Raw genomic sequence first — 27,515 nt, 5'->3', positions numbered from 1 at the left:
TGTGTGCAATTGGCACACGCAATTGAGGAAAATGCTTGCAAAGCTGCCCTAATGCGTGAAATGTGCACAACCAATGATATTGGCAACACAGGGAAACATGTTTTAATAGAGGCTGGTCCTGCATGTGGTGTAATGGGCAGCCTTGTCATATTTTGATTAAACGTGTATGTGATTATCCTCACATACATGTTCAATCAAAATATGACAAGGCTGCCTATAAAATACACTAGACATAGAAGTGATTCATAACAGTTGTCGTACCTTACGCTGTGCTGTATTTTAACATTGTAAAATGTATTTGTCCAAGAAATAACATACATGAAAAAGAAACCACTTTAATATCGATCAACAATGATCATAGTAAAAAAAAAAGTCAAATCTTTAAAACAAATATTCCTCATTTTATAGGTTAATGTGGATTGCAGGATTTCATTGGGTATTAGGACGTACATGTGTATATATAAATAAACAAATGTTATATATATATATATACACACACACATATACATACAGGTCAATGGTCAGTGTGATGGCAGGGCTGCCTCAGCTTTTGATCTATTGAAAGTTAAATATAAGTACAGTTGAGGTGGCCAATGATAGCACATTATAATAAAGTGCCTACAAACAATTGTATTTGTAGTATCCTGCGTACAAATAGTCCTTAGACCCACTGACAGCAAGTGCTTTGTGTTGTTGCCTCAACTATGCTCAGTAAATTAACACTAAGTTGCGTAAGCTCAAAACAATGAAAACGTGCACCAAATGTGAAAATAGGCCAAACTGCATTTTTTTGTATTTCATAAATAAGTATATTATGCCTTTATTAAAGTCAAAAGTCACGATAACACACAGTATTATCCAAATTATCTTTCAATGAAATGACTAAAATCAATTTCATGTCAAATACTGTACACAGAATGCAGCAATATCAGTGCATTTTCTATAGCATAACGTGTTCGCCTTCATTTAGTTTGTATTAAAACAATAAAATGTGGTAAATTTTAAATAGTAAAATATATATATATATATATAGCAGTTTTCAAACTGTAAACAGCATGTTTATCACTGGGTCACGGATGTAGAGATCGTTATCGTAACACACACGTGTTTATTGGCAGCATGTCATTGCTCAGTTTAACCTGAGATGAAAGGCTGTCGATAATTCCGACTTCTCTCAAAAACCTGAACACTTTGTCAAAGCAGCCTGTGGAAACACCTTGAACACACAAGAAGCCATATCTGGGACAAAGGTAGTTGGATTCTTAACATACACACACACACACACATACATACCTACGCATATGTCAAATATACCTGCTGACGCACACGCGTGTTCTATAACAATTGTATCATGCCCGCTGTCTGTCACTGGAATTGTACAGTTCACTTAAAAGGCAAACAATAAACAGACAAATACTGAAACTAGAGAACCTCAACACAAGGCCTGCTTATGTTGAATTTCTGTTCACAATACACGGATAAGAGGCAAGAACGTGAGAGCAGGTGCAGTAGACAGCAGCCTAATGGCTGCCCCCCAGGAATAGCCTCCTATAAGAAGGAGAACAGCATTTCTTCATTTGTGTCTTTGGCCCTCGAAACTGAAGATTACTTTATGTGATGGTTTGCAGCGGCTACATCACAATTTCAATTGTCAAAGCGGCATTTTCTAGCCAACAGTCTGTTACATTTTATAAAAAGTACCAGTTGACATTGGCATGGAAAAATGCACCTCGACCAATCTATGCTTTGATCTTACGAGTTCTTTTCCAGGGTTCACACAAGGGTGCAGTGGGAAGGATGGGCATTAAATCAAACTAATGCTTGTAGACATCGGCATAGGAAAATGTTTCCACTATGCTGAGCCTTCTTCAGTGTTCATACAGAGGTTCTTTGGTGACAGTGGGCCGCAAGTCAAATTAAACATATTTCTGTGAATATTTGAGGGCTGTGAGCGGGGCAGAGCTCAAGGTTTACCAAATGCATACACTTGCCAGTCAATGTTTTATAGTTCTGTTCAGACACAAAACAAGTTTTTAAAAAAAAATCTCTCTTCAAAATAGTTTACAAGAAAGTTGGCCACTGATATAAGAGAGGAGATAGGTGCATCTGACCTGCCATTGCAAGGTTTTTCCACACACTCTAAACCAGAGCACTGCACCTATTAATCCGGCATTATTACTAATTATTAAAGTGACTGAGTAAATGATATTGGCACGATTTAGAGCAATAGTGAATTGGTCAGTAGTGACTAGAATACCCTCGCTCATCAACTTGTTGATACTGGAAGGTAAACGTTATGGTTTGTGTAGCATACTCCAACATCAGCATTTAAGAGGGTCTCTTGGAAAAAGTCCAGCATAAAAGCACTTGCACCATTTTTCTGCTTACAATGCCCTCGCAGCTAACAATACTCTCTTCTTTAGAAGAACGTCATTTCTCGTTTGAGAATCAGTCTCTAAATCTCAAAACGTAGTAACATGCCGAAGATCTCAGAATGATCTTTGCTGAAAATTAAAGGCTACGGGGAGACCACGTAGGATAAATGTTTGCATTTCACATGGTTGACTGTGTCCATTTTGGCTTTTGAGTCCAGCTTTGCTGCTTGGCTACTGCAGTCGTTGGACCACGACTGAGCCTTGGTGTCGGAACTTACTTCTTGTGCTTCGGTGACGTATTTCTCATATCTGTGAAGGTATGGTGGCCTCTCGGGAAGAAGATAGTAGTGCGTTGAGCTGGCTTTCTTCCCATTCTCAATAATGGGCAAAATGCAAGGCGTTTTGTTGTTGGAGCCTTCACTGTGCTGTCTTTGTAGACCTTTGACGCTAACATATTTAGGGTCTGGGGCAAAGCTCTGTGTTGGGGGCATGACCCCATTGAGGTACAATGGTAGGCTCTTCGGGCTGGGTGTCCGAGAATTGCTTCTCGAGAGAGGTTCTCGTGGTGGCACTTTGGGAGGTCTGTCGTCATCACTGTATGTGTTAGATGTGACCTCTGCTGACCACCGTCTGTAGTCCGGCTTCACATGTCTAGGGGGTATAGGAATCCTAGGGGGAACCTCAGGCTTGTCTTCATCGGAATTAGGAGATGCCCTGTTTAAATGGCTCGATAGCCTTATGGCAGGCTTGTTATATGATCCAGCGGGCCCTGAATGAGATCTTCGCAACCTTCTGTTGGTTTGCTCTGGTTTCTGAGGTTTTACGGTTTGTGCTACTTCATCTTGGTTCAGATTTGCATTACCTGCCTTCTTTGTGCCCGCCACTGAACCAAAATATGCATAGTTTGTCTGTCCGCATCCCCGGAAGCTCCTTCGACTCGGCATTCCATATTTGAAAGCTAATGGTCTACAGTCCTCGAGAAGGTAATCAGTGTCTGTGCTGGTCAGAAATTCAACCTCACTATCAGCGTCATCTATGGACTGGTCTTCAGCGATTGGGAGCGGAGGCAAGGGTCGGCAACTGCGCTCCTGGGAAACGATGGATTGGAACTGCGGAGGCATGCTTTTTACGGGCGTGTGAGGAGGCGTCACTTCTGCGCTAGAGCCCGTGTTCATTGAAAGTTTTTTAAAAGATGGGACAACCTGGTCTTCCTCATAGTTTGGGAGAAATTGCAATGAGAGCGGGCTGGGTTTGTTGGTTTGGGACTTCGTGCAATTCTCAGTGCAGCAGTGCCCGTTCATGAACGGTGTTGAGATGCGCCCTGAAAAAGAGAAACACGAGTGAGTTAAATGTACAACACAATGTCTTCGACTTTAGGAATCCAAGTTTTAAAAAAAAGCATTTTGCAGGAGCAAACACATCCGCCTAACTATATGGTACTTGCAACCCAAAATGCTAAATGTCTCTTTTAACCCCGGGTCTCCTGCGGCAACTCCAGATGTTTCGGCCTGCTGCTCCAATCAGCCCTAGCCAGCCTAGTCAATGGTGGGGGATCATGTGACGAGCATCTGAAGGGCTGCAGCTTGCCCACCACGGCTCTGTGCATCCGACGAAGACCACCTAGTAGCAGACCCACATGCACCAGCACAGCAGCACAGCTCCCACTAACGTAAACTATCCCCTCTCTTTCGGGTCCGCATTAGTGCGCGGAGATCATGCACATTTCGGTGGTGTGCAATATACACTGCATTAACACAACAAAAACATTGTTTTGCAAAATGTGAGCAATTCTGCTTATAAAAACACTAAATGTAATGGTAGAATTAATATATGCATTGAGTTTATAGAGCTATCTAATCCTTCGGTACAAACACTTAAAAATAAGCAGATGACTATCAGAAGGGAACTAAGGAAGAGGATTGCCAGTAGCAATTGAACAGGCGAATGCTCTGTCCCTTTTAAAAATGCATAATGTGTTCCCATCTCCGCGGTTGGAGCGATGATCCTGAGGTTTTTAAAATCGAAGCTCGGACCAATTCATGATGTGCATTTTTCTTCAGAAGTGTAGAATTTTATTTCGGTGATAATGCCGATTATCTATTTCTTAAGACAAATGCACAACCATTCTAAAAGGCGCACCCATAAATTATAAAGCATTTATTTGAAGTTAGGAGATCCCAGAGAGGACACCGTCCTTGGAAATCTGTACTTTTTTTTTATCTGTCAGTGACTCAGTTAATTAAGTATAACTGCTGCAAAATTTACTTTTTATGGTCTTTTATTTGTATTTCCCTGCCACAAGATATTTTAAAGCAATGTCATGGGGATTATGAAAATTACCATTTTGTGCTACATAGGTATGAGTAAAATAAAGACAGAAATTCGGTCATGTTTTAGGCAGCAGATTGCACAGTTTAGGTTCATTACATCAAATCAATTTGGTTGTTGGAGAATTGGTCAATTTTTTGGTTGACAGGTACATTTTTCTCCATATATATGCAAAGGAGCGCCCCTTAACCCTGTTAACCCCTGTACAATAATGATATCCCTAAACCCACCCCCCACATATATATGCAACAAAATGCACACAATAAATGGTGACCAATTCTTCAACTACCAAATTGGACACGTAGTAAACTACCAATCCTGTGTGCACTTCAATTTCCTTCCACTAGACTGCAGCATCACTTTCGCACTCTTTGCTTTCTAACCTCAGGGGAAAAGAGAGCGAGAAACACTTACCAAAAGATGCAATCTGCTGGGGCGCAGGAGACCTCAGCTCGAATGCCATTGACAAAGGGTCCATGTCAAAGTAGGCACTGCAAGAGAACACGCATCATAGGGTTAGCATCTGATTCAGAACCACTGTCTCCTGCATGCTGAGCTGAGTGCATCGCAACACCCCTACACTTGCAAAAGAACTGCTACAGGTATTGATAAACAAACACGAAGTTCAGCAAAGAATACCATTTTTATTAAGTAACATAGGTGTGACATAGGTGTGACTGTCACTAAGAGGGGTAGTCGGTGAAGAGAATAGTCCTATTAAGTCACTCCCACATCGCCAAAGACATTTTATTTTTACATGATGTTCTAGGTCAGGGGAGCCGAAGATCGTTGAAAGTCTAAGAACACTATAAATGTACTTCACACAATTGTCACATGTGTGAGTCCCTCTACTGAGAGCAACAGCCGCTAAAAGGCATGTTCCATTGAATGTTGCCTCATAAGCAGGTTTCACAATCAAGGGTTTCCTGTACGTGCCATACCAGAGGATACATATATATAGTCCCCGTAGGGGACTCTCAAGCTTTTGGAAGATTTTTAAATGCTTAGTGCTACCCCTTAAGTTAGTAAAGGCAAACCAGACATGGACCACTTGCGCTCTATGCCTCAGCTCAGCGACACCTCATTGATGACACCAAACATATCACTGTCCGAAAAACAACTGTAGAGTTGATGACAGTACTCTTGTTCAGAGGAGAATAACCTAGCATTTCTGTGATGGACTATTTTTGTTGGTGGGCCCACATGTGCATGCAAATGTATATGTCTGCCATGGCAAAGTAGAGAAAGCCAAAACGTGATTGAAGAGCCCTCTGAGTGCCATCCCATGCCACAGGTTATTTGGTCTTATTCATTCTCGGGAGAAATACTTCACTCAGTATTTTCAAAAGCTTAGCTGTCTGCATACACGTGGAGAATATAAATATGGGTTAGGCAGTGGCCAGTTTTATCTGGGAATATATGCACTCAAGTGAGTGGATATGTGTAAGTGCACATGCAGAACTTTGGGTGCGTGCATGTGTGGACATTACAGTGACTTATGTGTTCTTGTGCATCTGAGCATCTGCATACTTGTGTGATCTTGCACATACATCCAAGTGCACATACATGTCTAGGCAGGATAGCTTAGGGGCAACACACTCGCCTTGGAAGCAAGATGACACAGGGCAACACAGGTTCGATCCCCGGGTCCACGCTTAGAAACCTCCAGGTATTAAGCGTGTTATAAATAACCAATCATAATCATCATGGATGCACAGCCTTATACCGAATTTGTATTGTGTGTGTGTGTGTGTGAGTGCGTACTTGCGCATACATTCCAATAGGCATGAGTGTTGTTAACAGACAAGGAGTGAAGGTGCTAAGGCAGGAGTGTCAAGTGGTCTGGGGGTAAGTGGCAGGACTAAAAAGGAATCATGAAAAATGGTCGAGGCTGCTCGGGACCTGTATTTGACTGAGGAATAGCAAAACAAAAGAGTGATGGCTGGAAGGTTAAAAATGAATCTTAACCTTTGGCAGGGCTCTGGCGACCCCAAAGACCATATACAAATCAGGCTTGGGGCAGTCCAGCCCTTCTGCACAAGACCACATGCATCCCTAAACGTGTTTCGGCCTCTTTGGGCCTCATCAGTGAGGAGTACCTTGGGTCCCAAGCCTGCTGGGCATAGAGACCCAAGCTACTCCTCCCTGATGACTGCCCATTTAAATGGAAAACTCAATTTAAAAAGTAAGCACCACTGGGCAATTTAGCTTGTAGTCACAGCACAATACATGTTTAGTGCTTCAGATAAACCCTTTTGGATGTTTTACATTCCAGGAAAAGACAAACTTTAAAAAAAAGATGTCACAACGTGAATTACTTCTTTAGAATTCACAGTATTTAAAACAGGACTTCCAGAAGTGGTGCCTCAGAAATATTCTTAAACATGCTGAAGGGTTATTATTTTTTTCTGTGAAAATCCCCCACCGTCCCTCCCATTTGCTGTGGTCCGATCCAGCCTTTTACTAACCCAATTGCTAAACTGACTTCTGAGGTAGTTTCAAACTTGACAAACCGATGGCAGGAGAGTACTACCTGTCTCTTTCACCCAACAATTGGCTTTTGTTTGTATCTTATAGAAATCGATTGTTCTCTACATTTTATGCATGCATTTTGCCTTCCAGAAACATGGAATGACTGGCAAATGTTTTGGCTTTGGAATTTCTAACTTCCTCTCCCAAAAAGAAAACTCAAATGCTGATCGCCTTCGGGAGGTTGAGGTGCATTGCTCTGCACGGGAGTTTAATCCAGAAATGTCAGTTTTCACAACGATTTATGGGGCTAGTGCATAACCCCACTGGTCTGCTCACCCACAAGGCCAGTGGTGTCTTTGGGTTGGAGGTTTGGGATGCCCAGTTAAACCCTATGAGAATGAGTAAAGCTACACCAAGACCAACTCCATCCTTACTGGCCCACTCCTACGTGTTCAGGGTTATTGTTGCTAGCTTTCCTTCCCCCACAAGAGGGGTGGCGCCCAAAACACACTCACACTACGAGTGTGCTCCCCTTGGGATTTCTGAAAAGTAAACCTTAAAGGAACCATAATCTGATATTCTCATTTGACTTTCATATGTAAACGGTGTCTATGAGACAAACACATCTAATACCTGGAGGTCCTTTGTCTTTCTTGTCTATTCAAAAAATTGAAATGCACATATTTCGGTAGGAGAGCTCAGGGGCAATGTGCTCGCCTTGGAAGCAAGACGACACAGAGCAACACAGGTTCGATCCCCAGGTCTGTGCTTAGAAACCTCTGGGTATTAACCATGTTACAAATAACCTATCATATCATATTAAAAAACGCAGGGCCACCATAATTTTTATAGCCATGTTTACTCCGATCTTATGATGAGTGAGATCTGCTATTTTCAATTGGCCACTAAGTGATGTGACCTACAAGTGTGGTGGCATGCACAGCAGTACAATTGCGGGAATCTGAAAAAAACTCATATCACGCTTAGAAGGTCACTTCAAGTCTAACTTACTCTTCAAAGTCGCTCGCGCTGGGCCAGGATCCTTTCGGGCTCACTAGGCCTTCTCCGCTATGGAGGAATCCACTTTTCAATGAGACGGGAATCTCCTGCGGCGCAATTCCCGCCGTTGACATTGTGGCGTCTCTTCTGATGTCCGGAATCGTCACAAGCCTGCAATCCTCAGCGGTAGATGAGCAGAGGTCATTCCTGTTGGAGAGGAAGCAAGATTTTAGTTCTCAAATGCCTAGTAACCGTATTCCAAAATAAAGACCCATGACTGATCAGAAACTAGGAACTGGGACCGAACAACATCAGCACGGTATGCAACTCATCACAGAGGCAGCGCATGCAACTTGAGGATTCACAATGGAGGGTGTAGCTGAAAGACTGAATTATTTGCCTGAAAAGAAAAGGGGGGGGGTTCTATGTTTGTCCCACCAGCAGGGCAGACATTGTAAATGGGTGCCCTTGTTTCAGAAATCCACATCCTAGCAATTATTCCTGGTTTGATACAGGGTTGGATCTAAGATGAGATGGCCAAATAGAGGTGAAGGGGTTGGCATTATGGGTTCCCAGCTCCTGCCTACACTATCACTTGGTTATTGACTTTCCAGTTGCAAGACATGGGCTAAGGACCTTGCCCATCCTCGTGCTGGCCCATCCTCGTGTTGCCCCACATCCCTTGCGCTACAACACTTCTCTCTTCACCAGCACAAAATAAAGCTTCAAGTGAGACTCTAGAAAAGTTCACCCTGTCCCAAATTGACCAGGAGACGAGTTTTGATAGGTTTTTCCTATTCACTTATCAGAATAGGGTTTGTGTAGGGCAGGCACAGTGGCCAAAATGGAAAAGGCAGAGGGAGCTGGATTCTGGGGTGGGGGCACCTGCTTCAGAAGGCTAAATGTGTCTAAATGCTATATGTTCTTCATCGTGTGATAGGTTAATGATGCAAGAGTTAGGCTGCTCCAATTATAGCTTTGTAGGTTGAGATTCTAGTACTGAGGACCATTCTAATCCCTGTAGGGCCGGCTCAGCCTTTCATCTTTCAAAGAATGTGTCATTGAGTATCACCGAGTTTAGTAAGAATGGCATCTATTATTCAAGCACCGAGACACAAATCGGTTTGTGGTATGTGTTATTTCATTATCCAGCAGTACCATTATAATTGTATATAACTGATGTGGTAGACATCTAAACTTTATTATCACATGAACGTAAAGATGGTTTACCAAACTGTGCTCAGTGGCATAGACAGACGGTGTGATGTCCCCATCTTCTGTGTGTTAAATGTTTCCTTAGAGAGTAGCCCGGGCCAGGATTCAGGTTAAATATTTGCCGGGGTGTGTGATGTACTTTTGCAAGCATACTACTATGGCATATGTGCCACCTTCATAAACAAATACCAACAAAGGTCAACGGTTGGCCGACTTGGCTCATTTGGTGAACTAGCAGTCCTGCACAAATTCCAATGCAGGTGAGGAATGAGTTATGTTGCACACAATTTACCATTATAAATATATATTTACATGCCCATTGAATTATTTCATCCGGGGACAGAGACACACACACACACACGCACACGATACCACTGTGCTTTACGGTCAATCACATGTACACTGTAGCAGTGCTCCCATTAGGCTGCATTTCCTCGGATTCGGAATCAGTCTTGATAGTGCAGTTGTAAAACACATTTTTTAAGTTCACATTACTTGTTATGCCAGTAAGCGTAGGCTCCCATTGAGGGGTGAAGGGAGTGGGGGGGGGGGGGGCAATGAAGCTACAAATATATATATATATTTTGCAGAACATGTTATTAAAATTATGTATATGTTGTCAGCTTGTTATATTATGAGATTTGTGCGCGTTTCAAGTCATCTAAATAAAACAGTTTTATTCTAGCCTTATGTTTTTTCCCCCACTGTTTGCAAGCCTTTCACTTGCCTGCCATGAATCCATCCCTTGATCGGCACTACTGATCCGCCCCACAGGTAGACAGTTTTGCAAAAATCTACCTTACGGTTAGGGTTTGCCATTCTGGAGTTCCTTGGCGAATTATATACATGGATCCACACACACACACCCCAATCCTGGTCAAAGTTGAGCTATGCTGGCTGGGTACGTTGGCGGGGTGCAAAAATGCATAAACGCGCCAAAGCAGGTCAGGGTGGAGTTCAGTGGGGCACCATGGGGTTACAAGTGCACATTTATTTCACATTTGGGCATTGCATTATGCACTTTACACAAAGGTATGCCCTAACGCAGGCGAGGCCTGGACTATGCTGGGTACCCAGGCGTGCTACATGGCTTTATACACATGCAGATGCAATAGAGGTTACTGCGTCTTGGGAGCATAGCTCAGCGGCAACCGTGCTCGCCTTGGAAGAAAGACGACATGCAGCAACACAGGTTCGATCCCGGGTCGGCGCTTAGAAGCGCGTTATAAATAACCTATCATATCATATCTGTGCTAGAAACCTAGTTGGGTTAAATGCACTTAAGGCGTCATGCAGCCAGCCTGCTTGGCTGCACCGGTTCACAAGCAGTTAACGAGCTGCGACTGAGATGACAAAACATAGCGCCTTTTCGCGTTCTAGATGCTCCTTTGTGGCACACATATCGGGGGTGGGGCAGCAACATTATCCGGGAAATTGTGCGTTACATGCTAAGGGTCCGCGTAATAAGGCACTGAGAGGCGGTGACATAACAGAAGGTCCATTATAGTTGCCAAAACACACAGTCCTCGCTGTAACCTTGCGGCAGACAATCAACCCACTCTGCCGCGTTGGTCTGGGGCATAATGAACGATTCATTTTGCGCCGGTTTTCGACATAAACTGAAGCCAAAGCACAAACAGCCTTGCATGCACAGCGAACTGATGAAAGAGCCCCATTCTACGGAACCGGAATATACAGTTACGAGCAAATGAAAGATAGCATCAGCTAACACGGTGCGCGCCGGCCGGGGAAAGACTTTTTTTTAATACTGGCAGTGACTAAAGCAGGAAATAACTTGGAATTTCTGCTGCATTCACTTAAAATGTTCATATTCCCCGAGCTGACTCATAGCTTTCTGTTTTTTTTTTGTTTTTTTATACTGCTTATACAAACCCAGGGCAAGGGCGGTGAAAAGTGACGTGCCCGCGCTTCCTGGCGCACGGCGTGCCCTTATTTGGAAACGTGCATTCCGGCGCAAGACACTCACGCTGCAATTAGCGAATTAGATTGCCAAATACAAAGCAGGCCGCGTTACCGCTGGGCCTGTGCCCGCGAATGCCAGGGAGGAGTTTGCCACCCGTCCACCGAAGAAGCCAGTGCCATTATAGGACGGTGGGCCCGCATGAGCGCTGGTGGGACATTGGAAGTGCTGGAGCGAAAGGGCCAACCGGGTCAGCCATCTGCTCCGGGGTGTGAGGCGCTCAACGGCCTAATGGGTTGAGACTTGGAAGCGGACTCGCCCACAAGTAATTAGGGAAAAACATAATTCAAGCAGACATTTTCCCCATGGTAGCTGCGGGGAGGGGGCGGTGCGGGCATGGGGGCGGTGGGGCAGGTGAATAACACGTGCGTGTGATTTGTAGCAGCCTCTGCCAAAGTGTGGCAGCTCACCGTCCAAACTATGTGAAAACAGCACGGTCCAAACACCAACATCAACACAAAACGGGGAAGGGGGGGGGGGAGAAAGCATACCACATTAATTAGGGCTGAATACTTTGCAATCAAGTGTGATCTTTCAGGAAGGAAGCATCGTATAGTATGGGCCCCTCCTGCTTTAGTGGGTAAGAGACGGACATTTTTCACATCAAGACTGCCCACCGCCCACACAAACCACGCTACATGTGTGGAAGAAACAGGACTTCAGACTTTCTATCCTTGAGACAAACAATTAGACCTACTGGCGTGCTGAGACGAACTACCAACCTGCGACACGGGCTTTGCTAATGTAGGTAAACAATGAGGCGAGGATGATGCAATGGGCACGGTACCAATGAAACTATTCATTTAATTTCATATAGAGTCTGAACAAGTGGCCAACAACAATTATGTTGCAGTCTGAGGATTAATCATACCCCTACACGCAGCGTGGCCAAGAATCACATCGATATAAGTCAACACACGTTTCGTGTACTGGTGCACTTTTTCAAGGTATATCACATGTCATAAAACCCGGGTAATTATTCTCTCTCTGGGCAACATTACACTAGAAAAGTGAGCGGTAAGTTTGAGGACAGCGCAGGCCTGATTGACAAATTCATTTTTCAATGGGAAAGTCCTATTAAAAACGCCTGTAAATCAGGCCCCATGTATCCACTCGACAATAGGAGCCTTTTCTCAGGTGGTGCCAGGAGGGCGTAAGATGTTTAGTCCACTGAATAAGAGGGCACTCTCTCTGAGCACCTTTGGAGACTCTACCTTAAATAAAAATACTTTCCAATAAAAGAAGACTCTGCCTCCTCCTTCGTTTCCTATATATCGAAGAAAAGGACGCTGACCGCCCTGTGTAATTTGGGGGCTCGGTGCAAAAACAAGATACCTTGTCCTATATCACTGAATATTAACAATTAACTCAAGGTACACAACTTGGCTGATGCTGGGGATTCGAACCTGCTGTTGCGAGGTCGAACACTTCCACTCTCAACCCTGTGACCAGATGAAAGCTTACACACTACCGAAGGTGAAATCTCTCAAAATGGGATTTTACTCTCGAGGCAATATTTTAGTAGTAATTATTGGGTTTAAAAATGCACAGCTTTATAATGTTCTAATACCATTATAAGAAAATATCCCTTCTCGGTATTTTTTTGTGTTGACATTACGTAAGGCAAATGGCCATGTGTCCTGCGCTCTTGGTTCGATTATGCAAAGCCAATTGAAATACATTTGTATATTTCACTACTTTCATATGCTAATTTCTGGTGAGGTCACTTCCAATTGCATATGCTAATGAGTGCCACAACTTTTTGTAGGATGTGTGCTATGTTTTATTTTGTAGTGTCTTAAATACTCACAAGAAATTAGTCCATACTAATCTAGGGGTGAACCGCATTCAGTGTAAAAAAGCTCTTGGGTTTCCTGAACAGCATTTAACCCAAGATGTGTCAACACAGTGGAACTTCTTGTTTTTGATGCTGGGACGATTGTTGGGGCAGAGGCGGCCAGTGAGTTTTTACTGTGCGGAGTATGACAAAGTGTCTAATCTTTCTGTCTATCAGTGGCTTCGGCAGAACATTTTCTATCCTTGTTAGCACCCTCGGCAGAGCTCACAAAGGAGATGTGTGCATATGCATCAAGCATTTCCTTGGTTGTTCCTGCTGTCAAAGCTTTATGGTCCTATCTCGGCTCTGGTGAGGTTGGGGACACTGGTGTCAAGCTTGCGAAGACAGAACTATTGAAAGCAGTAGAATAAATGTTTAAAGACATTGAAGATATACCCATCTACTCTGCGGTGACAGGAATCAATCCTCAGTTCAAGGTAAGCATTTTCAAGAACAATGTGAAAAATAGTGTAAAATGTGCAACCCACTCTACTGCCCTTACCCTGTGTAAAGAGTCCTTGCATCATACTATGAGGCAACCTGTAGACCCTGACCTGCAAGACGACGAGCCTCCAACTACGAAGAGAGTTCCACCATGTGGCATATGGGCCTCCTGGGCAATGTTGTTCAGCAGTCCACAGCTGGTGCTATTCAATCAGTTCTTTAGACACTAAACTCACTATATTTTTGAGTGAGCTTCTGTTCCCTAAAACTGAAGACCCACCGAAGTGGAGGTAAATGATATGCGTGCAATTTCCAGGGTTAGCGAAAGTGTGTACTTGGCACCTCCTCCCACCAGTATGGATAGCGAGAGAGAGAGTGTTCAGTACAACTGTAGATATTGATTTAGAACACAGAAGTAGCCCTTTACCAGCAATACAACCTTCCCCATACAGGTCTCACCTATTGGTGACATAAGAATAAACTGAACTTGGACTTCTCTTTTAGATCTGTTTTATTATTTATTTGTATGTTTTTAATAAGCTTAGTGAGATATGTATGTGCAATTAATAAACATGAATACTCATGCAATACAGTTCCTCTTGATTGTATTAATTGAATTGTTTATTGTTTTCTAGAACATGGTTACCTAAAAAACAACTATTCAGCTCAATATTCAGCCCCGGCCGAATAGCTCGACCAACTATTTGGTATTTGGCTGAATAATAAATTCACTATTCGATACACCTCTAGTTCATAATAAAAAAAAACAATGTCCAACATCGACTACTATGAACCATACATAAATCTGATGGTTGGAGCAAAATAGAAACAGTGAGTCTTGCAGAAATCCTTAAAACAGCAGACACACGTATACCTTTCTTTCCCAAACATTATCTCTCAAGTACTATTTGCTGTTTATAGACTGAAAACATCCCTGTTCAGCTCTTCCGCCCCAGTCACATCATGTAGTCAGAAGGGGAAGTGCTCATGACCAGTAGGACTTTCCCCCATCGACGCCTGGTATCGCTACCTTCTTCTACCTGCACTTACATTTCCTCTTCCTTGGTATTTTACTCCTTCTTTTACCCGCCTTCAATGTATTCATGCTGCATTAATGATTCACAAATACCGTTTTGTATCTCAAGGACTCAGGAGTCACAGATCTAGAAGCCCACAGGTGTGGCACGCCTCACCACCTACCTCCTGAGTATTTGAATCATCCCTTTGCTGGCTGAGCCGTGAACTAGTTACTAGGTTGGGAGGGCAATGTGCCCAGCAAGTGCACTGGCTTTGCACTGTAGGCCAGAATATAGGATCGACATCGCAGGAATCCAGTCCAGATCACCGAAGGAGGCTGTTCCATTTTTAAAGTGATGAAATCATACTAAAACGCAGCTAGTGACCTCTTCGGCAATCTACGCTAAGCTAGTGGACCACGGTAGAGTGACATATGTCATATGAAGGGAAATGCCCTTAGAATCCTGCAGGACTTTTAACTCTTCAGAATATGTTTCACTGAAAAGATCTCTTGTTCAAAAGACATTTCCATCCCGCTTACTAAGCTATTAATCGTTCTATGTTCTGGAATTCGTAGTGTATGTTTTTTCCCATTATTAGAATGTTTATCGTTTTGGTTTCTACTCCATTTCTTGGTGAGCTGCATCGTGGGCACTTTTTTCCCCCCAATTACATTCCAAATACACTAGCTGGAATGGACAGTGTGTTGATGCACCTGCCACAGAGTTCTGTGAATAACCCACAGTTCACAGCTTTGACTCACGATGAAATATTGCATTCCATACTTCAGGGGTGAAAAGATAATTGCCAGTGAGACTACGAATGGAAACACAACGTCTTAGCGCCAAGAGGCAATTCCGCGTTTACTCACCAGGACATTGAGATTGTTCCGGTGTGATCGAGGACTGTTATTATTCATATCCGTACACCAAGTGCCTGCGAACAAGGGACACGTGGCTTCGTCCACCACTTCCCGGGGTAATGAAAAGATGCTGGGATTGCTGTATTGGCTTTTATCATTCAATGAATTTCAACACCCTGTGCTTGTACCAAACATCTCACTGTGGGCCGTAAGGCCTACCATTGCCCTTATTTGAGGTTCATACAATCTGCCCTTCCAACAGGTCCTGCATTAAAGTCAACTTCCAATTTGATGTGTATGTAGTATGGAGTAAGCAATTCCTTGACGTCGTGAAAAATATCTGCTGGAGTTTCTTCAGTCCACCCTAAAAGCGGTGGTTGCTTTTCTGATCGGCAACAACGAGTCAAGAGTCTAACTTTGCCAAGTTCTGCGATCATGAAATGGAAGGGATTCTAACAACAAAAACTGATAGGCAGTAAAGAATGAGTGTCGGCAGGGTCCCTAATGGAAGGATTATTCCAAATGAGATGTTCTGGTGCACAAGGCATCTTGCAGGGTTCACATCTACCCATGTGTTTTCCAATAAGCGCATGAGCCATAACATATTTGTGTTCTGATCTTCTGTTGATATCCGTAAAACTTCTGAGTGCAAACAGAGGTACCTGGACTGTGATGTAATCATGCTGGTAGACCCACGCGACAATCGCCATTCATTTTAACCTCTGACAATCTCACTTTCCTACAAAAAGTCCTAGTCACAAGCCCTAATGATTTCAAGGTGCAGGAAGACTCAGCCATGAACAGCTTGCATCAAAGAGTGGCATTGCACCATTGGAGCCCCTCCGCTCAGGCAGAAAAGTGATACCACTGTATGCTCCTTCAACGAAGCTGCTCGTTCTCAAGGGGCGTTCGGCAACTCTGCAATGGCCGCGCTGTTGGAATCTTCCCCATTCCTAACCTGCACATTTTCGAGAATCCTTGAAGTCCTGGCTCTTCTGTGGTGTCATTCACAAATCACAAGGCTTCAGTTCCGGGTGGACAAGTTAAGAACCCCGAAGCTCAGGCGATTCAGAACTATACAATCCCTGACTCATCAAAACTTAGAACTCCAAATCTAGGGATAAAGGCTGGACTATCTGCTTAAGGACACAGGCTGCACTGCACTGGTTATGGTGTAGGGTCCCATAGCCTAGCAGTGCCTCCAGTATTCGGGGTAAGAGGCGGCTTTCACCATAGAACAAGAAAATAATATGTTTTGCCAGATTACCTTGAAGAAAGATGCACATATGTGCCAGCTACGAGCAAGACAGTAAAATAAAATTATGATGAGTGAGAAGGCACAGATCACACATAAAGTAAGTCTATATTAGTGCAAGAAGGGATCAAGTCATTCCATTGAAGACATGAAAGGGCATGGGCGTGTGTATCTATGCAGGCAACACAAATGAATCTACTGTGACTGATGTGTTGATATGACTTCAACTCCAACTGTACAGTCCATGTACGTGTGGTGATATTGCAGGGAGCAGCATACACGGGCTTCTCAATTTCCACTTCTCAACATTACAGCATTGCACATACATGTAAAGCCGTCCAATCGAAGGTGGGCCTGAGCCCAAGAGCCTCTATGAGAACCGCTCGATTACCTGAAAAGCCAGTCAACTTCAGGGTCTTATTCTTGAAAGAAGTGGTGTTCTATAAAGAGGAATTCTGCATCTTTGTTTTCTAAGACGTCATTTATGAACCACAGGAGCCATTTGGGCTGAGGTGGAATATAGGTGGGTATAGGTGATGTCATTATGCAACCCACTCGTACTCAATGTATTGATCTCAGAATCTTGAAGCATTAAAGTCAGCTCTGGCAGGATACAAAACTAAAACTGCAGGTCAGCTGACGCAATCCAGTACATAATTACACAGAAAAGGCACATGATAAATAAGAAAAGAAAACACAAGTTTAAGGCAGAGATGACAGTGAATACCATAAAACTATACAATGGACTTGAAGAGGCAAATTCAATTGGAAGAATGGCGTTTCAGTAGTGTCTGGGATCTCTGATGACAATCGACTCATGGTAAAAGGTCAACTACTTTCCTCCTTACAAAATCCTTCTTGTACCATTGGAATTGATCAGGGTTTTTTTCAATGGCCGCCATGGAAAGAGAAAACAGACTGTTTTCCTTTGCCCAGCAGGCTTTTTTTTCTGTTCCATATCGCTGGAGCGTTTCGGAACAGAAAAAAAAATGCTTTTAGTACCCTGGTTTTACGGGCCAGGATACTAATAGCAATAAGCCCCTCGCAGGTGCTGCATTACCACTTCAGGTAATGCCCCGGGGCTTTCGTTAAGGCCTTTGCTTCGCTCGGGCCTGTGACTTATGGGCCCCGGGGCATTACCTAAAGTGGTAATGCCCACCCTGCTCGGGGCTTATTGCTTAACTATTGAACACATGATATAATAAAGTGATGTTACTCCCTTTCATGCTAGGTAGAAACACGTGAACACGCATGTTAGGCCACTTCTTTTGTTCCACAGGTCACATGTCTTCTATAAGTTCCTTGCCTACTTTACATTCCTAGACACTTCGCGGGAACCCTCTCCAAGGATAGTGTGGCGACTTACTGGCCCCCTCTTGATGTCCTAAAGCACTGGGACTGTTTGAAACCGGAAAGTGTATTTGGGCAAGGAAACTGCAGTTACTAGTATGACCGGAAACAAATGCTGTGCATTATTACAATGTTGCATACCTACTTCCTGCAATGGTGCAGTAGGTGATTAGACTCTCAAAGAAAAGACCACCGTGTGGGTTGTATGGTTACAGTTGTATCCAATTCTGAAGTGTGATGCCAGGAAGGGATTAATTGCCACCAAGGTTCTTCTTCGAAGACACGAGAATAAGTCCTGGTTAACTAAGAAGGTGCATACATGCTTCAAAGATTCAAACATGACCCTTCATATATGGAATTGCATGTAGCTAGATGCAGATCATTTCGACTGGGGACCCGCGGTGGGGGGATTGTGAGGGGGGGGGGCAAAATCAATCTTAGATAATGAGAACGGAGGGGCAGTGATGTCACTCAGATGCCAGAGGTGGCAAAACAAGCCCTTCTGGATTCTAACTCCTACTCAGGAGTATGTTGCATTCTGATGGTGTTTTTGCTGTGGCATTCTGTAAAAAAAAATAATAATAACATAATGTTCCATTGCGGCAGGCTCGATTTCCCGCAAGACCAGTGACAGATGTCTCTTTTAATGAGACAAGCTGCTGTCCCTGATGTGTACAGGTCACGGAGAGGTGTCGCGGCGCTCCACACGTTGCAGAGACCTGAGACTGAAAAGTCACAGCAATGCGGGGCATCACAACAGCGAAAAGTGAATGTAGCGTTTCACTCTCATGGCTTTCAATGGCAGCCACACAGGACAATTCCGATTTTGCCAAAATCCTTTCAAGCGATCAAAGCAATGGCTATACAAGCATCACTGCAGGCGTGCCTCGGTCACCAATGAAGGCAAGTTTTGGTTATTGATGTCAGCCAGTAGCTCTGTGGAGTAGACATGTATTCATCTGTATTCCACAGTGGGCACTTTCGCATACAAGACAGCGGCAGAGATGACCAAGATCACAGAGCACAAGTAACAAATAATACAGCAGTATATTAAAGCCTAACCAGAGTTGGAACAGAGGAGGACACAGCTCCAGAAACAAAACTGTTTTTCTAGCCAAGTTGCTAACTTGGACCCAAATGACTTGCATTCAAATCCCAGTTTCCCAACTTGACCAACTGAATGTGTGTGATCCTGGACGGATCACCCTAACTACCAATTCCTTGTGTCCCAGCGAACACATATATGCAGGCTAAGTCTCAGCCTTACATGCAGTGGAAAAAACAGGTAATTTCAATTCTACGACAATATTATCAACATAATTTTAGGGGGTAGATAGTTTAGAGTCAGCCCCAAAAAGTACTTCATATTGACTTTCCACTTGCGGAGGCACGTTCTTAAATTGTAAGGAACCGTGAACGCATTTTAATGTGGCCCTTGCAATGTATGTTCCTGGACCTTCTACGTCGCCATTGAATGGTATCAGGTCTGTCTTGAACAGGCTCAAGCACGTGTTTGTATGTAACGCCCCCTCGTCTAATTCCCTAAGGATATCGCTGTGTGCTTTTAGATGCTGGCTCAGATTGACCTGTAGGCCAATGCCGGAAGAGCAGGCCCATCATGCTAGTTTGGGTCCGTTTTTATGGTCAAAGAGGTCCAGTATTTTGGCCAAACATGGCCACTTTCGTGAATTACTTCAATATGCACCTAGTAAGTAGTGTTTACCAGTTTTACTGGACACATTTTTTTAAAAAAAAATGCAGAAATTGCAACACCTCTTATGAAAAAACAAAACCTCCAGCTTTGGTACCAACCACACACAAAAAAACCTGTCACCAAAGCAACGGATTGCCATGCTTGAGTGTGGGTCACTTTTGTATAGGTGCCTGAGCTAATGTTAGGGGCCAGGCTGACCCTTTAGAGAAGCCAAGACTCCCTCCAATCACACTGCTGGGGTCCTGGGACCCGCAATCTTGCACAGCCGTGCACACACTTGGGTGAAATGCGGCAGCGTGCACGCGCGCCTCTGCAGTGCTGCCCCAGTGCACAGCCCGCTGCTGTTGTTTACACTATCAGCAAAGAAACTGTACTAGCTATTGCCAGAAGTGGGTCAGGCTAATTACCATCTGCAGCTCTAGTCAAATCTTGCGCTCGACCAGTTCACGTTAATTATAAACTTTACTTTAATCTCACCGAGTTCACCATCAACATCATCGATGGGGCCTGCTGATGTTTCAGCTACTCTGTTCCCTATTTTTAGAAGTGCTTAATGTTCCCAACATACGAGTCTGCATGTATTGCGGGATGCTCGGCCAACATTTTCAGGTCAACACATGAGTCTGTGGTTCCTCCAGTATTAGACAGGGGTGCCATTCACTTCCAATGCACGGGTTCATTTTAACACAGGGGGCACCCTAGTGCGGCCTAGGGGTAGATAGTAGGTCCTCTGTGTAGAATAAGCCATTTGAGGCAAGTCACCCACACACACAAATGCCACAGCACCACCTAGTAGCCATCAGTGGAAGTTCACCTCTTCAGGGGCACACACATGAGCAACGCACCCTAGGCATGACAATTAGCCCGAATGCAAGCCTTTGCTTCGGGAAAATGGACTCTCCTATTTTGTGTATGCATTCTTCAACCCACCCAGATGCCTCAGGGTTAGGTGCGCTATATAAATGCATAAATAAATAAATAAATAGATACACAAACAAGAAAGAGGAATCTGCAGACAGCTATATACTGGTTGCATTCTCATTAGGGATCATATAGTCTGAGATCCTGACGGGTTGGAGCATGAGAGCAGCTGTAACAAACAGAAGAACAGTTAGTGGCTTTAAAAAGGTTTGGGGGCAAAAAATCTTCCACTTGAAAAGCGAAAGTAGAATCAGCCGTTTTCCCTGTTGCTACAGTGCCACCGAATCCCAAATAAAACTGCACTGTGAAGTGGCCCTTGGCAAGTAGATGAGTGTCTTTTTAAGCCACGCAACTGTGATACCAGTTCACTAAAAATGAAATGGGTAGAGGGCGTGAAATCACACTCCTGGTGATCAGAGGACGGGACATCGCGTGATCTTTGACACTGATGACATAACAGGAAGTGGCATCATTTGAATGTGTAAAACTATAACATCTACAAGGCATGTTTGCTATTAGCAGAGAGGGCTGTCCCTGTGAAGGTAAACCAGAGGTTGAAGGGCAGCCCCAGGGATAATAATGCCTGGTACCCCTGATAGACACTCGTGTAATCGCCCCCTTGCCCTGAGGATGAAAGGCGGAGTCATTTCTGCTGGAATCTGAATCTGCGAGTTTCAGGTTGCAGGCGGCTCATCCCCAGTGACTGCGGTTCATCCCATTGGGCAATCGAAGCGGATTATCGCAGATCGGATCTGGCAAGCCATTAAATCAGCGGACAGAGCCAAATGGTCCATCTGAATGCCAGCTGTCTTGCAATCTGAGGAATGGCCCCAGTATACTGTACACGGTCAACCACCCTCACCAGCGTCGACGTACCTAGCTCTCCTGGATCTGCAGATGACCCCCCCCCCAGAATCAAGGCACTAGCAGACAGACGTGAATACTTATAGAGGAATGGAGACATCGTTGTATCGTGGGTCTACCGGTGCCCCCCGCCGCTTCTCTCTCCTCGGGGCGGCAGGCAATCCCTTCAGATACTGGGGTGCGGTGGGAGGGCCGGCGTGGGAAAGGCCGTGCGCTGGACTATCTGTGTTGCTGCGTGGTTAAATCAGCACCCTGCGGTAAACTGGCGTGCCGACTTTAAATGCATGCATTAGAGATGCGAGTGGCAGTGCAGAGGTAGCGGAAGTGAGAACAGGGGTGGGCTGCACATGGCACCGACCTGACAGGCCCCTCTGGAAGGCCGGCAGGGGCTGCAGAGCCAGGCCCGTCGGTGCGAGTGTGTGACTGAGTCCGCTCAGCCTGCCAGGCTCCTAGGCACCGAGCTGCAGGAACCCAGTTAAAGCCACAACATCTTGGCACCTGACTGGGAATTCCCTCGTTTTACCAGCAGGTAATGTGCAACGTCGAGTTGAGAACGTACCAGTCTGCAGGGGCCAGTCCACCTCTGCAAGTGAAGGCAAAGCAACCTGGCTAAGAATGGCACTGGACTAATCTGCAAGGGGGCTTGTGTGTGCTTTGTGCAAAGCCACGTCTGTTTCCTCAGGTATGAGTGTTAGCCTGCGGAATTTGACTTACAGGCAGCGCTGCTCTTGCCCTGAAAACGAAAAGAAGAACTCTTTAAAAAGCCTGCCTCACCTTTCCTCACCCCTACGAGTTGCCTGGTAACCATTCCTGCCCTACCTGTGTTGCAGGTGCACGGTGAGCCACTGCACACACCTCCTTAAAGCGGCAGTCCTTCCCTGAGCGTTTACAGAGCGGCCGGTGACTCACGCCTCCAATGGCCCAAAGAAGCCCGTCAAATATACCTCCCTCGGTGATGAAATCACGAAGGAGTCTTTCCCAATGTGCACCCGGTAAACAGTGACACCCCTGGAGCCGCCTGGAAACCAGCTATTGGGCGCCCCAAAGGGCCCTGTGCTCACCACTGAACACCGAGCCTTGCCTTAACACTGCAGGTTTACATGGAATAAAGGGTTCCCTCACTCAGGAGTCTAGCACTCTTTCCAGGGACGGCGTCAGGGCCTTTCAACTCTTTTGAAATGAAAGGGGACTCTAGCCTCCGGGGCCGGGGCAACAACTGCCCCCATGTTGCCAGTCCACAGTCTTGTAATACGGCAATAGATTGATCTCTCCATTTTCGTTCTGGGGCTTAAAATGTGCGCTTTGCGGGCACTCGCATTACAAGCTGTGTTTTCTCTTCCCATGGCTATACAGAAGTGTTATCACCTCATTGCTTTCTAACACTGGTTCCTCCAAATCGGTTACTTGCTCACAAGGAAGGGTTTATTTAGGGCCCGATTCATGGATTTTTTTGCACGGTTCGAAGTGACTTTGAACTGCTGAAAAGTGACTTTGCACTCCTGACACAAACCCTGATTCACGGAACCGTGCAAAGTGTATTTTTGCAGTGCACAGTCAGTACAAAGTCATTTTTGCATTACAAAATGACTTTGCACTGCACAAATACACTTTGCACGGTTCCATGAAACAGGGTTTGCGTCGGCAGTGCAAAGTCACTTTTCAGCAGTTCAAAGTCACTTTGAACCGTGCAAAACAATCCATGAATCAGGCCCTTAGTGTTGGAGCTCCCTTCTTGCTGGCTGTCTTGTGATAATCTGCGGCTATTAACTTCATCTTTGTCACCAGTGTATTGTATGCGCCCCATGGGGGCCTCAGGCAGCTTTTGCTCTAAGCTAGGGTCCCCAGCCTTCATGTTGAAATTGGCCTGACACATATTCAGCCAGGCTTGAGCCCTTCTCATCCTCTTACTACTTAAGCAGCGACGGTTACTCACTCACAAGATAAGCAAAGCACGCTCTGCACAGCATTTCATGGTACAGACTATTCAAAAGGGCATACAAACACACACACACAACGTAGGTGGACACAAAAGCACATACGCAGAGAGTTCGTACTTCTACAGTGACCCCTGACTTTCATCAAACTAACTTTGATCCAATCCTAGATATTTGGACAGAAGCGCTTTATGCAAAGAGCTTTTGGCTAAAACGCTGGGACCAGGTAACCGTGTCTTTGGTGACAAGGGGGCGAGCCCAGTTGGCACTTATGGGGCACACTGGTGCACATGACCAGCCAGCCAGTCGTGTAATGCAAATTCACGCCTGTCAAACACAACACTAACCACACTGTACAATGATATGTTTGAGCTCGTTGACCCAGCAGGGGGCGCCCTTGCGTTTCTTTATTATGATCGTTTAGTATCTGCCCGTTCCCAATTCAGGAGCCACGTGTGCGATACCGTTGAAAACGAGACACCCTAAGCGCACCCCCAAGACTGGAGCACCCACACTTCGATAACAACCAGAGCAAGCAAAAGCTCCCCCACTGTGTATAGGGAGGATGCCCCGCTAACCGCCAGGTGCAAGGTCCTGGAATGAGTACGACACGCCCTGTGGGGTAATAGATAGGTGCCATGTCACTGCGGTTGGGTTGGAGGTGGGTGGGTCAAATTCCAGGCCAGGTATTTGCCCACAGACTGGCGACGAGGGGGCTAGAAGAGCCAGCCACAGGTCAGCGTCATGCCGTGCCATCCCATGTGGAAATCACCCAGCTTCCTTACAGGTCACCCAATTGCTACCCCCACAACGGCTTGGATATGTCACCCATCCCTGCCTGTCTAGGAACCCAAAAAAGAACATTTATGTTTGAATTGCGGGTTCGCGGTAACATGCCTTCCCCCAACGTAAATGCCTTTCATGGACTGCACTGGATAAGCGCCGCGTGTTTCAATATCGGGGTGCAGGACCCGGTCCTCTTTGAAGGTCCCCATGTTCGTGAAACAGATCCCTGCATGCTTGGGACAGACACTGGCCATGTTGTCCCCAGTATCAAGTGATGCAATCGGCCTAAACCTTGCAACGTAGGCCAATAATACCAACATCAGACCAATCGCCGCCCACATTGAGGGCACCCCTCGACACTATCTCAAAGGGCATCAGGAGCAGGTGCTATACTTGCTCACGCAATAGTACTCGTTTTTATGAAGGGTGAACGGCTGAGTAAGGGGGTGGTTTTTCGAAACTATAACCTACAGGTTGTGCACAGGAGCGCTGCCCCACTGAGCTATGTTGCTGTTTTTTTTTAATTTTACCAAGTATCACCACAATTCACGAATAAAGCCCTTCTAGGAGGGGTCCATCATGTGCTTATTTTAACAAGAATACACAAAATACTCTGGTTGTCGAATGCCAGTGTCCAAGTGTTTTTGTATGCCACTCGGCTGGCAGGGACATGGCTTGGAATTGGAAAGCGTCGTACCCATTGGCATTCCCAAAGAAAGTGTCAATGGGATTGTGCAGGAAAGGCAGATGTCCAACCTACCCCTTACTGCCCCTTAAAGGCGCAGCCCACGACCTCCCTGTGTGCCATACCACTGTACATGTAAACGTGTTGCCTAACTGTGTGTGCATTGGCATATTGAGTGGATCTGTGCCAATGAAATCAGTGTCTCTTTGTTTAGCTTTAGAGGAACCCCAAAAATAGACAGCAATACACCTGCTGCCTCCCAGCACATCCATTGTATTTACACTTTTGCTTTTCCCATTAAAAATTATTGCAGGAAGAAAGGCTCCTGGGAGCACGGGACACCATGAGGGCAGTACCCATTGGGGAAATTGGAGATGACAAATTAGCTGTGAACCCCACTGAGATTACTCGAAGAACAAGAGCCAGCCAAAGTGCAAGGTGGTGGGTCGACAGGGGGAGCTGCCAAAGTGCAAGATGGTGGATCGGCAGGGGGAGCTGGGTTACTGTCAGTAAAGTGGACTAGAGAGGGGGCGCAGGGAGAGTGCGGGAAAGGGGAAGCTGGGACAGTAATACACAGGGCCCCAGGGGGGAGGAAGGCAGATTGAGGCGTCAGAGACTCTCAGTGTCAGGGGCTGAGGCACGGTGCCAGGGACTGCAAGAGATGAAGCCCGAGGGTGTGTGGGGTATGTATTGTCTAGAAGCGGAACGGCGGATAGCACAGGGGCCGCGCGCTGGACTTGGAAGCAAGAAGCAGAGCAGCAGTGTTTCGAATCCGGGGTCCGCGCTTAGAAACCGAACTCGGGTACGTATTAGGCGCGTTATTAAAAATAAAAATGAGAACAAGATAGGGACACACTGCACTTGCACGTGTATTGAGGGAAAAGGCCGACATAGACATGCTAGAGGTGTGGACAGTCAGAGAGAGCAAGTGAAGGCAGAGTCCACCCGCACGAGAGCGGAGGCGAAAACCAGCAGTGACCGCAAGTGACAGGGAATGGAAGACCGCGCAGCAGGAAACAAAGAGAGGCGTATGGGGGGCGGCAGAGGGCATGGAAGCAGGGGCTATTGATCCAAACTGAAGAAGGATAAAAGAAAAGCGACACTAGCGATAGCAGAAGGGATGCGGCAGGACCCGGCGGGGAGGAGGCGAGATAATGGGGGAAGAGGGGAGGAGGGGAAGTGGGGGGCGAAGAAGGAGGGCAGAGCAGAGACCGGGCGGGGGCACAGTAAGTGACATGAGCGTGGAGGAGGAAGCTGGAGACAGCATGTGAGAGCCTGACAGGTCCTTCAGAGGCAGCTTCTGAAAAGAACCGCATATACCTTCGCAATACAGAGTCAATATTTAACTGAAGAGTCAGGGGGGCGGCAGCACCAGGAAGGGGCAGAACGAAAGCCACTTACTCTGCCAAGACCCAAGACCCAGTGGAGCAAAGCGGCAGAGGGATAGCGCAAACTAAGACGTGCAGTGTGTCAGGGGCCGAGAAGACAGGGACAGGATGCGCACACCAGCAATACAGGTGCTGCGGTGGGAGGAGGGCACAGGTAAGGTAGGCTCTTGGAGCAGGAGGACAATTACGGCCAGGGGTTTTGCAGAAGTGGGCCGGAATTCCTGATTAAGGTGACATTTTTTTTTTTGAAGATACAGACAGTCCTCCATGGTAGTTGGGATTCCTTAACAAGTGACATCACCATTTTCAGAAATACAGGGTGTGCGGAGAAACGTAGACACTCACCTCCCTGCCCTGCCGGGCTTCCTCAGGGCATCCCCATCCAGAGGGGTCTGCCCGTGCACCGTTCTCTGCGGGGTCACCGCGCCACCCTCGCTCCTCGGGCTGTGCAGGGCCGCCCAGTCCTTCCTGTGTCCCCTGACACCCACACAGTTGTCCCTGCTGTGCCCTCCGGCTGGCGCTGTTGTGGTCTGTCCTGCTGCTTGTACTCTGTGCTCGGGCCGTCCTGCGCTGCCGCTGTCCCTCTGCACAATGCGTGGCCTCGTTGGCTGCTGCGGTTGCTCTGTGTCGTCCACTCGTGCTGCTGCCCCCTCTCCGGCCCGGCTGCTGCCCGCTCTGTCGCGCGCAGGGACTACCCCTTGGGTTCCTGCTGCTCCTGCGGCTTCTGCTGCTGTTACTTGGCGCCGTTCGGCGGCTGCTGCCCCCCTTCTGCCTATGAATGAGCCACACTGGGTCTGTCCCTCCTCCTCCAGCTCCCAGGTTTGTTATATCAGGGCCGGGCTCTGACGTGCCACAGCACCGCCCCCTGGGAGTTGGTCACCCGAGGTGGCGTCTTAAAGCGGCCACTGTCTTCTGCGCGGCAGCACTGTACGGGCTGGGCAGCTCAACGCCACGGGGGCACAGCACTTCAGAGAATGTAGAGCACTGCACTCCAGAGACACGGGAGCGCAGCAGAGTAAGAACAGCAGATGCATAGTCCCTGCAATAACAGCACTACTGAAGACCAGCAGCGGGCATACACAGGCCTC

The 27,515-nt window shown here is 46.1% G+C and overlaps 1 protein-coding gene across 1 annotated transcript; it reads right to left on the bottom strand.

Moving 5' to 3' along the window:
• Positions 1–319: 319 nt before the first annotated feature.
• On the bottom strand, positions 320–27,247 carry ERRFI1 (ERBB receptor feedback inhibitor 1). The gene is made up of 4 exons (XM_069610922.1): positions 26,773–27,247; positions 8,187–8,381; positions 5,118–5,194; positions 320–3,696 (listed from the first exon to the last, which is right to left on the bottom strand). The coding sequence occupies exons 2-4, from the start codon at positions 8,306–8,308 to the stop codon at positions 2,519–2,521; spliced, it is 1,377 nt and encodes a 458-aa protein (XP_069467023.1). The 5' UTR covers positions 8,309–8,381; positions 26,773–27,247; the 3' UTR covers positions 320–2,518.
• Positions 27,248–27,515: the final 268 nt, after the last annotated feature.

This window comes from Ambystoma mexicanum, chromosome 8 (genome assembly GCF_040938575.1).
Source record: "Ambystoma mexicanum isolate Mex_15411 chromosome 8, UKY_AmexF1_1, whole genome shotgun sequence".
Lineage (NCBI taxonomy): Eukaryota > Metazoa > Chordata > Amphibia > Caudata > Ambystomatidae > Ambystoma > Ambystoma mexicanum.
This window is presented reverse-complemented; position numbering and strand designations above follow the sequence as displayed.